The 15,540-nt window shown below is 41.8% G+C and overlaps 1 protein-coding gene across 1 annotated transcript; it reads left to right on the forward strand.

The window, feature by feature from the left end:
• Window positions 1-274: 274 nt before the first annotated feature.
• Window positions 275-15,540, forward strand: erlin1 (ER lipid raft associated 1). Its single transcript, XM_071380529.1, has 12 exons — window positions 275-419; window positions 9,354-9,482; window positions 9,582-9,663; window positions 9,778-9,824; window positions 9,917-9,978; window positions 10,298-10,423; window positions 10,520-10,593; window positions 12,264-12,322; window positions 12,464-12,555; window positions 12,760-12,849; window positions 12,934-13,013; window positions 13,107-15,540. The coding sequence occupies exons 2-12, from the start codon at window positions 9,370-9,372 to the stop codon at window positions 13,266-13,268; spliced, it is 987 nt and encodes a 328-aa protein (XP_071236630.1). The 5' UTR covers window positions 275-419; window positions 9,354-9,369; the 3' UTR covers window positions 13,269-15,540.

Below are 15,540 nucleotides of genomic sequence, written 5' to 3' on the forward strand. Positions count from 1 at the left end.
CAAGCTAACTGGCTTGACTGTTTATGAACTTCCGTTTGTACCACCACAGTCAAGCAATGCACGAGTTGAAAATATTGAACACGTGTTACACCGAACGCACCGCAACCTAGTGTGGCATCCCCAACCTAGCGTTGCGGACTGCTTATTTGACATTGGAACATGTTTTAAAACAAACATTTAATGCAAATTAGATATGAACAAATATCATTGTTCATGTTTAGACAAATATTATTCATACATTATTCATAAATATAGGTTAAATATACTACAGGTTAATGATACTTTTCTATTGCGTGGAGGACTTTAATTTTAACCACTATAAATTCCGTGGCCCGGAAGTACTTCAGTGTTGCTGACGAGGTGCTGATGGGTCGATGTCAACTGGATGAAAATACAAGATCTATCGCTTCAATACACTGGTAAGGTTGTATGAAGCCCGTCAGTCTGCACATTAACTAAACTGGAACTAGTAGCTAGTTTTGGCGTATGTATTATTTTCAGGCATGACGTGCGATTTGCCAAGGTAGCAGGACTGAACTAGCTAGCCAGCTAACACGAATCATATCAGATAATAAATTACCTAGCTAGCAAACTTGGTTAATAGCTTTTATTGCAGTGATTATGGGCTGTTTTTAACTTGATATAATAGACTTGATAGCTAGCGTTAGCTGTGACGAGGCAGTATTTCTAACCTATAACGGTATTATACACCCATACTGTTACATCAGAGTTTCTAAATCCAGAGGCGCAAATTGCGAGACTTCCGGGAACGTTCGCGAAACAGACCAGGCCTGGGTTTGAGAAGGCAATGAGAGAAGTGGGAAAAAAAATCTTCCTTCATTTTTTTCGAAATCTAAAGACACAACCTAGATTCGAGCCAATGTCTTAAGTAGTTGAACATGTTATTACTCCAACCTTGTGAAAGTGACAAACTGGCACGTTTTCGTCAAGAACAACTTGATATCAAAGGAGTGCCTTTGATTTGACTGCGTGCACATGCGCTGTTTGGCGCAAGACGACCGATCCGATGACGTATTTTTTTGCGCATGAGCGTAGCTATTCAACTTCGCCATGGCATCGCCTACAAGTGTGATCGGGGATTTCTAATGGAGAAGCAGTTTCTTCCTGTCTTTGGTTACATGCCTGAACCAGAATCTGGGTGTATAGCGGATGTTGAATATGGCGATTCTCCATTAAACCCAGGAACCAGTTTAATGTCAAATCGGGTACAATAAGTTTTATATTGGATATTAGTTTTTTCTATAATCAATAGCTATTGAACCAAGCATGCCATGACTGAAAATCGAGAGAGGCTATACGGTCTCGCCTGGTGCCCAAATTGATTACGTTTTGTCGTGCAGAGAGAGTCCATCCTGATGAGCCTTTCCCAGCCAACAACAAATATTCCCACAACTTTAGAATTTTCCCTTAAAGTGGAAACTGACAGCGTTTTAATTACTTTGCAGCTAGGAACACAAGCATTTCGCTACACCCGCAATAACCTCTGCTAAATATGTCTGTGACCAATATTTGATTTTATTTCCCCGTTTATGCTGCAAAACCAACTTTATAAGAGGTTTTAAAAATAGGTTGTTTGAATAAACAGTCCATGATGTACACTAAGACATTGACAGAATAGATGGATGCTGTTCAATGCATGATTAATATAATTCGTCAATAACTTTCTTGGTTGTCCAAGAAATATAGCTATCAGGTTGTAAATTACAGCTGGCCTCGTACATTATTTGCAGCCTCCATTCAGGATGCACTGTTTGTTTCAATGACTCAATATTTTGGACAAAAACGGATTGAATGTAACTCAGGCTGGGAATGTCAAGATCATCAAACTAGCAAGGACAAGGATCACAAGTCGTTTATAACGTGGCTAATAGGCTAGTGTATCTATTAAACTTGGGCGGTATACCTTATACCGGGGTATATGGCCTACAAGCCCTCAGTCCAGCCTCTGTCTGCAATAGGCTAAGAGTCTGAGCACTGATGGAGCGATTGTGCGTTCCTGGTGTAACTTGGGCAGTTGTTGCCATCCTGTACCTGTCCCACAGGTGTGATGTACCGATCCTGTGCAGGGGTTACACGTGGTCTGCCACTGCGAGGTCGATCAGCTGTCCGTCTTGTCTCCCTGTAGCGCTGTTTTAGGCTTCTCACAGTACGGACATTGCAATTTATTGTCCTGGCCACATCTGCAGTCCTCATGCGTTCTTGCAGCTTGCCCAAAGCACGTTCACGCAGATGAGCAGGGACCCTGGGCATCTTTCTTTTGGTGTTTTTCAGAGTCAGTAGAAAGGCCTCTTTAGTGTCCTACGTTTTCATAACTGACCTTAATTGCCTACCGTCTGTAAGCTGTTAGTGGCTTAACGACTGTTCCACAGGTGCATGTAATTGTTTATGGTTCATTGAACAAGCATGGGAAACAGTGTTTACACCCTTTACAATGAAGATCTGTGAAGTTATTTGGATTATCTTCGAAAGACAGGGTCCTGAAAAAGTGATTATTTTTTATATGCATTGTAGGTAGGTTGCACAGTGGTAGAATAATGTAAAAATAGGCCTAGGCCAACTACGCATAATTTCTTTCATAAGCTTTCCTCAGCTGTAGCCAAAGTGTTTTTTGTTATTTTTTTAACTCATTAGATTTTTCCATCTAGGTATTGTTTGCGCAATTTCAGTTTCTGGCCAACAATATTTTTTTCATTCAAAATAAATCTGTGAATGAGAATAGCATAGACCTTGACTTTCATAATTATTCCCATTTTAAAAGCTGAATCTTTAGCACATTTTAAATACTTTATTAGAATAGTTTGGAAAATACTCTTAACTTTAATTTGTCTTAATGCCTTTGATATTTCAGTTAGTAGGATTAGGCTTTTGGTTGCTTGGTTCGCAATGGCAAGGAGGGATTTGTTTTCTAGCCTTACATGCCTGCATTATTTCAGTCTTCTAATGCTTTGCTCAACTAAGGTTTGTTCAAATTTCTCATTAGATTTTTAGATATTGCTACTATTTAATCTGTCGCTCTCATTATTACCTTAGGCCTCCCATGTTTTGGGGTTATTCAAAAACCACTTAACTTTCTGAGATATCTAGCAGAGTTTCATTAATTCATTAATTGTTTGATCATGAAATAGTGTGGCAGGAGAAATCATCTAGCATGCATTAAACTGAAAGAGTGGCTTAGTAGGCCAATTCTTATATCAAATGGAGAGAGAATTTGGGCTTCTATAACAAGACAATGGAGTATCCGCTAAATATAGATTTCGGCTATTGCTAAAGATCATCCAACATTCAAGATTTTTTTCATTTTCTGACCAGATATTTTGTGCTGCTTTGGTGAGACTCACACTTAGCTCCTACTACATTGTTCTCTTGCTTTGTGTCAATATAGCATGTTTATTGAAATAGGCTATAGGAATATAGGCAATTTACTCAATGTCAGCCATGCACTGCTGTGCTGTGAGCTGCCTGATCCAGTTCTGATCAGAGTAATTTGGATAACCGAACTCTATATTCTGGTGGTCTGACTTGTTAAAATATATTTTTAAACTTAAAAAAAAAAAAAATTTTTTTTTACTTGCACTGAACAAGCAGACAAGCGTTATTGTCGAGCCCTGGTTTAGAACATAGGATATTCAGTCATTGTCCCCTAGTTTTTTTTTTTGTCTAGTAGGGCTGTCCCCGACCCCAAAAAATGTTGGTTCGACATCGAGTCGTCTGTTTCGATTGGTCAATGTTTTTAAACGGGTATTATTCCCTATATAGACACCCTATGCGTTTTAATAAAATCAACTGTATGTCGGCTACTGAGCTTGTCTGATGTTTAAGCACACTGATGAATTCATCAAGACACACAAATGACTTGAGGGAGCCAGAGCTAAAGATAACCTGGTTACGCTCCTGCTCTTCCGCTCCTAATAGGCTACACAAGGGGTTGCCAACCTTTTCCATTTGGAGTTCCAATTTATCTTACCATTACCGATATGCTAGTTATGATTTTTATATGGACTTTTTCGTGGAACAGTTTCATTTATACTAGTCTTCGTATCTCAATTATCATGTGATTAATCAAAATTCTATAAGTAAATTCTGTTGCCATTACCAACTAAGTAAAAATACCCTACATAAAGGCAACAAATAAAAACATTGCAGCCTGCAAGTAGAAACTATCTTGATTTTTAAAGATAAATATCTTATAAATCACATTGGCTATTCATGGCCTGTCTGCAAGGAACTTGAAACATTGTATTAACTTTGGTCTGGCCTGAAGCTCAAGCTAGCGAACTTGCAACATTGTATAAAATATTCTAGGCCCTCAATTTCCACTCCAGTGAGCTCCAAACAGACATAGCATTTCATGGCTACAGATGTGATTGCTACGGGGTGAAGCACGGGGGTGGCAGCATCATGTGGGGGTGCTTTGCTGTAGAAGGGACTGGTGCACTTCACAAAATAGATTTACATTTACATTTAAGTCATTTAGCAGACGCTCTTATCCAGAGCGACTTACAAATTGGTGCATTCACCTTATGATATCCAGTGGAACAACCACTTTACAATAGTGCATCTAACTCTTTTAAGGGGGGGGGGGTTAGAAGGATTACTTTATCCTATCCTAGGTATTCCTTAAAGAGGTGGGGTTTCAGGTGTCTCCGGAAGGTGGTGATTGACTCCGCTGACCTGGCGTCGTGAGGGAGTTTGTTCCACCATTGGGGTGCCAGAGCAGCGAACAGTTTTGACTGGGCTGAGCGGGAACTGTACTTCCTCAGAGGTAGGGAGGCGAGCAGGCCAGAGGTGGATGAACGCAGTGCCCTTGTTTGGGTGTAGGGCCTGATCAGAGCCTGAAGGTACGGAGGTGCCGTTCCCCTCACAGCTCCGTAGGCAAGCACCATGGTCTTGTAGCGGATGCGAGCTTCAACTGGAAGCCAGTGGAGAGAGCGGAGGAGCGGGGTGACGTGAGAGAACTTGGGAAAGTTGAACACCAGACGGGCTGCGGCGTTCTGGATGAGTTGTAGGGGTTTAATGGCACAGGCAGGGAGCCCAGCCAACAGCGAGTTGCAGTAATCCAGACGGGAGATGACAAGTGCCTGGATTAGGACCTGCGCCGCTTCCTGCGTGAGGCAGGGTCGTACTCTGCGAATGTTGTAGAGCATGAACCTACAGGAACGGGTCACCGCCTTGATGTTAGTTGAGAACGACAGGGTGTTGTCCAGGATCACGCCAAGGTTCTTAGCACTCTGGGAGGAGGACACAATGGAGTTGTCAACCGTGATGGCGAGATCATGGAACGGGCAGTCCTTCCCCGGGAGGAAGAGCAGCTCCGTCTTGCCGAGGTTCAGCTTGAGGTGGTGATCCGTCATCCACACTGATATGTCTGCCAGACATGCAGAGATGCGATTCACCAGATGATGATGACATCATGAGGGAAGGGAAATGATGTGGATATATTGAAGCAACATCTCCAGACCTCAGTCAGGAAGTTAAAGCTTGGTTGCAATGGGTCTTCCAAATGGACAATGACACTAAGCATACTTCCAAAGTTGTGGCAAAATGGCTTAAGGACAACAAAGTCAAGGTATTGGAGTGGTCTTCCCAAAGCCCTGACCTCAATCCCATAAAAAATTTGTGGGCAGAACTGAAAAAGTTTGTGCGAGCCAGGAGGCCAACAAACCTGACAATGGGACAAAATTCACCCAACTTATTGTCGGAAGCTTGTGGAAGGCTACCTGAAATGTCTGACCCAAGTTAAACAATTTAAAGGCATAGCTACCAAATACTAATTGAGTGGATGTAAACTTCTGACCCACTGGGAATGTGATGGAGAAAAAAAGCTGAAATATTATTATTCTGACATTTCACATTCTAAAAATAAAGTGGTGATCCTAACTGACCTAAGACAGGAACTTTTTACTAAGATTAAATGTCAGGAATTGTGAACTGAGTTTAAATGTATTTGCTAAGGTGTATGTATCCTTCCGACTTCAACAGTACATAGAACAGGCCAAGACCTGCAGATTCCTGCTTTAAGGAAATGTTCTCCTAACTCTAACACCAAAACATGCTAAATTGGTTGTCAGAAGGTTTTTGCTAACATGGAATGTTCACATAACTAATGGAAAACTGGACACTCAAACATCAGGTGAACATTACGGGTAACATTACAAAAACATTCTCTCTCCCTTGAATTGTTAGCTGGGTTCCCAGCTAGCTAGTTTAATGATTGGCTAGAAACTTCAGCGAGAATTTGAAACTTGTCTGCTGAAGTTGGGACTTGGGAGTATTCAGAATCATTCTTTTTTTTATAGCGTTAGACATTATGCCGTAGTTCGGTGAAAATCACTACAAGAAATGTGCGTTAGCTGTCATCCTGGCCTGATATTGGCTACAATAGCATTTCCCAAACTAGGGGTCCTGATTTGAAAATGTGGTCGCGAGAGAAACTCTGACATAAAATAAAAAAAACACGCTGGTTCATAGAACCGGGTTTACGATACTAATCTCCGGTAGTCGCTAGATGCGATTGAGCAGTTTCTGTTTCTTTCCCCATCTACAATGCCCACAAGCCGGCCAGGACTCATTAGAACAGAGTGGCAGGCACTAAATCAGACTTGCGAAAAGACCCTTGATGTTCTTTTCTATACAGAAGATCATACAAAATTATTGCCTGATCTTCTGAAATTCCCAATACCTTTCTGATGCATTTGTCACTTCAAACCATACTTCCTTCAGATTGGAATACTGTCAAAAGTACTGTCAGACTAATTGTTCTAGCCCCAATTTAAAAAAGTATATGTTGGATGTTAATTACATCTACTTTTTTTACATGGTGGGGTTGCAAAAAAAAAGTGATATATTTTGGGGTCGCGGGACAAGAAAAGTTTTGAAACCCCTGGGCTACACTATCTAACTACTTCCCTCTCCCTTACTGCGGCGACCGGGGTCGAAGGACGCCCTGTACCGCTTTGTGTTGTCGCCTTGCTGTGCAAACTCTCCACATTGAGCAGTGTATCATGGTGACATCCAGATGGTTACTACCAATATTACAAGTTATTTATTGTGTAGGCTGCTATTCTACTCTAAATAAAATCAAGTGGGAATGGAACAAATTAGAGATGGTGACCAATAGTACAAGTTAAACTACATGACCAAAATTATGTGGACACCTACTCGTTGAACATTTCATTCCAAAAATGATGGGCATTAATATGGAGTTGGTTCCCCCTTTGCTGCTATTCCAGCCTCCACTCTTCTCCGAAGGCTTTCCACTAGATGTTGGAACATTGCTGCAGGGACTTGCATCCATTCAGCCACAAAAGCATTAGTGAAGTCGGGCACTGATGTTGGTGTTCCAATTCATCCCAAAGGTGTTTGATGGGGTTGAGGTCAGGGCTCGACAAACCATTTCTGTACGGACCTCACTTTGTGCATGAGGACATTGTCATGCTGAAACACAGGTCGGCTGGTCCAGCAGCAGGAAAGGTCATTGATTTTTATCACCTACAGCAGTGTGTGAATGTCATATCGATCTGTTTCACCCGTGCTACACGGAATGCAATATTTCATGCAAGTAGATTAAGTAGACCATATAGGGTACTTTTTACACTTGTATGTTTCTAGATGGCCATATTCAGTGTATTTTCATTCAATTTTTTTTTATTGCAGGAGGTGCAGAAGAGATGGATTTGGCTTATGCAGAATACTTAGATTCTCTCCAGACAAGGCATTTTTTTTCGGTTGAATGTAACTTTTTATTTAGACCTTTTTTGGAAGTACGCACAGTCCGTAACTGCAGTAATGACGATAGTTGCTCAGCAAAACTCCATTCTTTGCTATGTACCGACTATTTTGACATTTATTAAGCTTGAAAAGCTGGTGAATGGCAAGTTGAATGGCTGCTTCGGGAAGAATCCCGGAACATATTCCAGTCTGTGCTAGCAAAATAGTCCTGTAGCTTAGCATCTGCTTCATCTGACCACTTAAAAAAAAAAAAAATTATTGACCGAGTCACTGGTGCTTCCTTCTTTAGTTTTTGCTTTTAAGCAGGAATCAGGAGGATAGAATTAGAGGATAGAATTATGGTCAGATTTGCCAAATGGAGGGAGAGCTTTGTACGTGTCTGTGTGTGGAGTAAAGGTGGTCCAGAGGTTCTTTTTTTTTTTTTCTCTCTCTCTTTCTCTGGTTGCACATTTAACATGCTGGAAGAAATGTAAGTTTCCCTGCATTAAAGTCCCTGGCCACTAGGAGTGCCACCTCTGGATGAGCGCTTTCCTGTTTGCTTATGGCCGGATACAGCTCATTGAGTGCGGATTTTGATAGTGGTATGTGTAGAGCGGTAGTCTGTCTGTGACTAACTGAGGGAGATAAAGTGTGTGTTTGCATCCCTCTAGTCTAGGTGAATGCTGGCCAGAATGAGGCTGCGGTGTTTGTCAGTTCTGATAGACATCTCTCTTTATCAGTGTTTCCCCTATATATATTTTATTTTTAGCAGTGGTGGTAAAGTGAGTGGGAGGGGAGGTGGGGCGCGTAGTGGGTGTAGCCAATGGCATGGTCTCAGACAAAATTTTAAAGGCCTGGCTCTTGGTCGAAGTGTTTTAACCTGTTGGCGCAGGCGTGCCGATAGCGACCCACCTCGACAACATCCAGTGAAATTGCAGAGCGCCAAATTCAAAATACAGAAAGTCATCAAACATTCATAAAAATACAAGTGTTATACATCGGCTTAACTTCTTGTGGGACGGTAGCGTCCCACCTGCCCAACATCCGGTGAAGTTGCAGAGCGCGAAATTCAAACTACAGTATTATAAATATTTAACTTTCTTAAAATCACAAGTGTAATACATCAAAATAAGCTTATTTCAGTAAATTCTACACATTTTGCCATGGGTAGAGACAACATTTTACAGTTTTAAAGTGCATTTCTACACATTCTGTCATGGGGCTGAGAATTTGTGGCTTTGAAGCTAATTTCCTACACATTTTGCCATGTCTTATGCCGTGTTCTAATTCTGAGTGACTCAAACATAAAAAAAAATCTATGCCCCATTACTTGAATTTTAGATTTTCCCTGACTCTTAGTTTTATTTAGATGATTGTTAGTTCTCAGATGATCTTATAAAAAAAAAAATATAGCTCCACCTTTATACAGTTTACACTGAAAATGTTTTACCACCCGAAAATTGTGTTTAAAATAAATACAAATTGTAAAAAAAATGTAAAAAAAATTGTAGTGGTGGCAACGATTTGGCAGCGGCAGCCCACCGCTGCTAAATGAATATATGGAACGCACTGCTTTATCTTTTGTTCTCTCTTTTTTGTTCTCTCACTGTAACTATGTGTTGTAGGTGAGTTCGGGTGAGGATGACAATGACTCACGTGGGGGCAGTAGTTGGTGCAGTAACTGCAGTGATGGCCATCCTGCTGCACTCCTCCATTCACAAGATAGAGGAGGGACACCTAGCTGTTTACTACAGGTATGATCCATGACCCCCAACCCTCTGTCATCCATTCACCAGGTAGTGAAGTACTGTGAATAGAAGATTCATATTATTGGGTAATTTCTGTGTTTTTAGAGGAGGAGCTTTGCTTACCACACCCAACGGCCCGGGATACCACATTATGATGCCCTTTCTTACCACCTACAGATCAGTACAGGTACTACCTCTCTTACCTTTAAACCCTGACCCCTGACTTCTAACTCTGGCTACCACATCATGCTGGCCTTTATTACATCTACAGATCAGTTCTAAAAAAAACTTTCTCTTCCAGACGACTCTTCAAACTGATGAGATAAAGAACGTGCCTTGTGGAACTAGGTAAATCTAGAACGGTTGCATGGTGTTTCTGAAAGGTGTTTGTGTGTGTGGCGGAGGACGTTGACCATGTTTCTGATGTGTTCTCTCCACAGTGGGGGAGTGATGATCTACTTCGACCGTATAGAGGTGGTCAACATGCTGGTGCCCTCATCTGGTAAGACCTTCAGAACTACTAGCTAACAGAGTGGATCCCTAGGACACACTTACGTTGTCCCCGTTGCTATGTAGGTGGAAAGGGGGGGTGACGTTTCTACTTTCCTAGTGTATACTAACCTCTGTCTCTCTCTGTCTCTCTCTGTCTCTCTCTGTCTCTCTCTGTCTCTCTCTGTCTCTCTCTGTCTCTCTCTGTCTCTCTCTGTCTCTCTCTGTCTCTCTCTGTCTCTCTCTGTCTCTCTCTGTCTCTCTCTGTCTCTCTCTGTCTCTCTCTGTCTCTCTCTGTCTCTCTCTCTCTCTCTGTCTCTCTCTCTTCGAAGTGGTGGACACGGTGAAGAACTACACAGCTGATTATGACAAAACTTTAATTTTCAACAAGATTCACCACGAACTCAACCAATTCTGCAGCGTACACACTTTACAGGAGGTCTACATTGAGCTGTTTGGTGAGTACGCACTCACTCACTTGTATATCTGTTGAGACACTTTCTATACATCAGTGTAACTCTCTTTTCTTTCTCTCCTGCGTCTTGGTCTGTCAGACATCATTGATGAGAACCTGAAGATCGCTCTGCAGAAAGACCTCAACTCTATGGCGCCTGGACTGACGATACAGGTACACACACACACCAGGGTTGGTGTCGATTCCATTCCAATTCAGGAAGTAAACTTGGCGCAAAGTTGTAATTTCACTTTACTTCGTGATTTGACTGAATTAAATGGGAATTGACCCTGACACAAACACATTCACCTGAGTGGTCGGGCGCATTCAGCAGGAAGCGATGTTTTGGAACATTCAGAAGAATATGCTATGTAGAACAATAATGCCTCTCTGACATGTAGAATAAGGAATCATGTCAGTGCTATTTGTGGCACGTCTATCTGCAGCGTTTGACAACCAGGGCCTAAATTTAGCACCTGCCAAATGCGGGTAGATTTTGACATTGGCGGGTAAGATGTCTATTTCACCAGCCACGTTGGAGGGTGGTTTGTGTTCCACAGTGGCCAAGTATGATCACATTTATAGCAAAAATAAATGCTGCAGTAGCTGTTTTCAAAGTATTTCTGGCGTTTTTGTTTCATAGTTGGTAAATTAATCACACAAAGTCAAAGCACTACACTGAACAAAAATATAATCTACTTTGACCATGTAGCGGTGGTCAATACGCACAAAAAGCTTATTTCTCTCAACAAAAAAAAGCACAAATTTGTTTACAACCCTGTTAGTGAGCAATTCTCCTTTGCCAAAATAATCTATCCACCTGGCAGGTGTGGCATATCAAGAAGCTGATTAAACAGCTTGATCATTACACAGGTGCACCTTGTGCTGGGGACAATAAAAGGCCATGTTAAAAGGTGAGGTTTTGTCACACAAAATAATGCCACAGATGTGTCAAGTTTTGAGGGAGTGTGGAATTGGCACGCTGACTGCAGGAATGTCCACAAGAGCTGTTGCCAGAGAATTGAATGTTCATTTCTCTACCGTAAACTGCCTTCAATGAATTTGGCAGTACATCCAACCTCTCAACCGCAGACCACGTGTAACCATGCCCTGTCATGTGAAATCCATAGATTAGGGCCTAATGAATTTATTTCAATTGACTTTTTTCCTTTATATGAACTGTATCTGTAAAATATTTGATATTGTTGAATGTTTATTTTGGTTCAGTATACAAATTTTACAATGACCTATCCCACCTTGCGCTGCAACACTGCCTGGCTTGGGGCTGTGCACATGTAAAGAGCTGAGTGAAAGATTCATTTTTAGAAGTGCTGTGCACAGGTATAAAAGTTGGTCTCATTTACTTGAAAAGAAAGTCTACTAAAGTGAGACTGTCCATGTGTTTCTTGGCTATTTACATTTTTGTTCACAAGCTAGGTTGTTTTTCAATGTTTGGGAAGAGAAGACAAAGCAGCTACTAGTCAGACTCATTCTCACAGGCACAAACATGACTCATGTCACATTACCTGGTAATCTCCCACCCTTAAAGGGGCAGGTGCCATGTTTAGTTTCTTCTGTGTTCTTTTGGTTAAAAGACTCGGGACACCAAAAATGAAATTAAACAGTATACCACAATTCTTCTTACTCGTAATACATGTATTGTTTCAGAAACATTACAAAGCATGTTCATTCGTGTTTTGTTGGTGTAATTGTAGGGGGGAGGGATGTTGGGCTGGTTAAAAATCTGAGTGGCTGGTGGACCAAAAATGTAATGTTATGCCCTGCGTTCGGCTACTGAACGGGGCTCTGGATTGTATATACTGAGTGTGTCTCTTATGTCCCAGGCTGTCCGAGTCACCAAGCCCAAAATCCCAGAGGCCATCAGGAGAAACTTTGAGCTCATGTGAGTGTTCTCACTCTCTCTCTCTCTCTCTCTTTTTCATTTGTCCAGTGTCTCACTCTATTTCTTTTTCGTTCTCTATTTGTTTTGTTCTTTCTATAACCCTCACTGTGTGTGTGACTTTCTCTCTCACTGTGTGTGTAGGGAGGGGGAGAAGACTCGTCTGTTGGTAACAGTTCAGACTCAGAAGGTTGTGGAGAAAGAAGCTGAGACCGAGAGGAAGAAAGCCGTCATCGGTAACGTAACAACACTCCATCTCATTAGTATACACACTTACAGTATACAACCAATTGTGTATCTGAAAACAACCTGTACATCTGAAATAACTGGCGAGCTAAGTGGAGCTAATACAACACAGGTTGTATTTTGTACTCCTTTCAAAACCGTAACACTATACTCTCTCTTCCTTTCCCCACCGCACACCGCTGTCTTTCTCTCAGAGGCTCAGAAGCTGGCTGAAGTAGCACAGATTCATTTCCAACAGAAGGTGATGGAGAAAGAGACTGAGAAGAGGATCTCTGAGATAGAGGGTGGGTGTCTGTCTCTGTCTGTCTGTCTGTCTGTCTGTCTGTCTGTGTGTGCGTGCATATTAATGAACTCTGTGTCTATTTCAGACACTGCGTTCTTGGCAAAAATGAAGGCCAGGGCTGATGCGGAGTATTATACAGCAGCTAAGTTTGCTGAAGCTAACAGGGTATGACATGTCTATATATATATACACACACACACACACACACACACACACAAAAACACACACTCTGACATCATCTCTCTCCCATCTTTCCAGTTGAAGTTAACACCCGAGTACCTTGAGTTGATGAAGTACCAGGCGATAGCAGCCAACAGTAAGATCTACTTCGGCCAGGACATCCCTAACATGTTTGTCGAGGGACACAGCCCTACCCAGGACCCTGAGCCCCCGAAAGCCTCTGAACAGGCCAGACACTAAGGTCCGAGACTAGCTGTCTGTCAGTCGAAGGGTTTGAGGGACAAAGGAATGTGAGGAGTCATTCCCCTAATTGGGGTGTGTAAGGCTTTAGTCTTAATTCTATCGGCCAGAGAGGGGGAGGGAGAATGGGGATTGGTTAAAAAAAAGGATGGGGGAGAGAAGCATGGAAAGAGAAATTAAAAATAAAATAAAGTGAGGGGGTGGGGGAATCGCAGGGAGAAAGATAGAGGGAGAGAGCGAGCAGGTCTGTCTACACCTGTCTTGAGCAGGCAGTCGGTGGGAAGGATCAGTAGAGGCATTAATGCTGATATCTGGGCTGGGTTGAGTGTCAGGCAGGTGGCTCTCAGGCGCCCTGCTCTACATGTGCAGCTTTGCATCGGATGCAACTCTTGGCTTTGTTTTTTGGAATTGTATGATTTTTTTTGTTTGATGCTTTATGCAAAATAATGAATTTATATTTAACTTGAACATTAAGTTCAGCCTTACTGTCTAATTTGTTTTTAGCCTAACTAGAATGTAAAGAAGGCAACACTAATTCTGAACTAAAGGGTTTCTGATTCTAAATGGGGGTGGGTTTATTGGTACTCAATCTCTTTCTAGTCATCCACAGTTTGTGTGTTTGCATGTGTGAGAGCGCAAGAAAACAAGCAAGTGTGTGTGTGTGAGCCCATACTCCACTCTAACCCCAGAGCAGATCTGAGCCAGGACAACGAGACACTACAAACGTTCAGACTGTCTGTCGGCATACATGGGTTGGACTTCTTGTAAGCGCATAAACACACAGTGGAACTCCTTAGAACCTAAGTGGTTCTATTATAACTCTGGGGGCGACTGAGTGAAAATAGTTTTTCTGTAGTGGGCCTAAGGGCTGCGAGAGGACTGGCTTGTATTGCCATTCTTAGCTAAAGGGCTTCTGGGTAGTGTAGTCTTGGTGTGTATTTTCAGTTTGGAATCTAGTGTCAGTGGAATAGTTGTAGTTAGATGGGTTGATTTCTGTTTGAGGGTGAGGTGAAACAAATGATCTAGGATCGGGTAAACTGGCTGGCCGAAAGACACTGACGTCAGACTTGCCCTTATTATTTTTCTGTTTACTGTGAAACACCTCCAGTAAGAGAATACAGGACAACTAATATAAGGGCTGTTGACTGTTTGCCTGGAACCACTACACTGCATGTCTGCTTGTTTGACTGGGTGTCGATGTAGAGTGCAGTGAGCCATGTGTGGCTATTGAATGCAAAAGCAGACAAACTGGCTCCGACTACATTGACACAGGTAGAGCGGAAGGCCGACGCTTCTCTCACGCCATCGATCCGTTCGAACTGAGCTGGCTCTATTTTTATTTTCACATCGTCCATTTCAATGTTTTCAGCATGATTCCAGGCCAACAACTGTGGTTGTGTAACCAAGCCAGCTCAGTACATCTTGGTTTTACATCACTCGGTTCAGCTCTGTAGTTTTTTTAGTTTGTATTAGTAGGTAGAGAGGTAGCGTTAGTGTTAACTCTCAGGAAAGAGCTTGAGGTGACTAGTGACTTAGGCAGACAGCGTCATACTGTATAATATATATATATATATTACGTGTATATCTCATATACGTGTATATCTATATGGCTTGTATATCCCTATATGGTTCTTTATACAGAATGGCTGTATTGCCACGTTCAGGCTCAGAAATGACAGGCGTAGGAATTGATAGGTTTACAGAGAGACTTCAGTTCAGTAAAGCTACTAGGGCGCTTCAGTAGATGAACCACCACTAACAGGGAAACTACTCTGGAGGAGTGTAAACACAGTGGGTTCACAGAGTTAGCCAGCGAACTTTGATCAACGCTCAGATGTAGGCTAGCTCTTGAATTTCCGGTTCGTTAAGAAAAACTCTTATCAGTCGTTTGGAATGTTGAGTGAGTCAGTTACTGTGCCAATTTCAAGTGTATATAAATTTGGAACATATGAATCCAGAATATTTAGGAAAGTTAGCTGGCGAACTCCTTCAATCGTGCCCTGTGACATCACGCTACCGTGCTGCTGTTTACTGTACTTGATCTCACCAATCGTCTTTCTCCTATGGCATTGGTGGCGGGTTTAAATTAGAAAATGCAGAAAAGGATGGAATTAAATTTGTCATGGAAATAATTAACACTTTTTTGTGAATGTTACTTTTGTACAATTTTCATAATTTGAACGGTCTTATTTTAAAAGATTTATATGCAATTAAAAGTTCAAGTTTTGACAATGTTCGAATATGTAAAATAAAACCTATTTTGATACCACAA

Source organism: Salvelinus alpinus, chromosome 32 (genome assembly GCF_045679555.1).
Source record: "Salvelinus alpinus chromosome 32, SLU_Salpinus.1, whole genome shotgun sequence".
Classification (NCBI taxonomy): domain Eukaryota; kingdom Metazoa; phylum Chordata; class Actinopteri; order Salmoniformes; family Salmonidae; genus Salvelinus; species Salvelinus alpinus.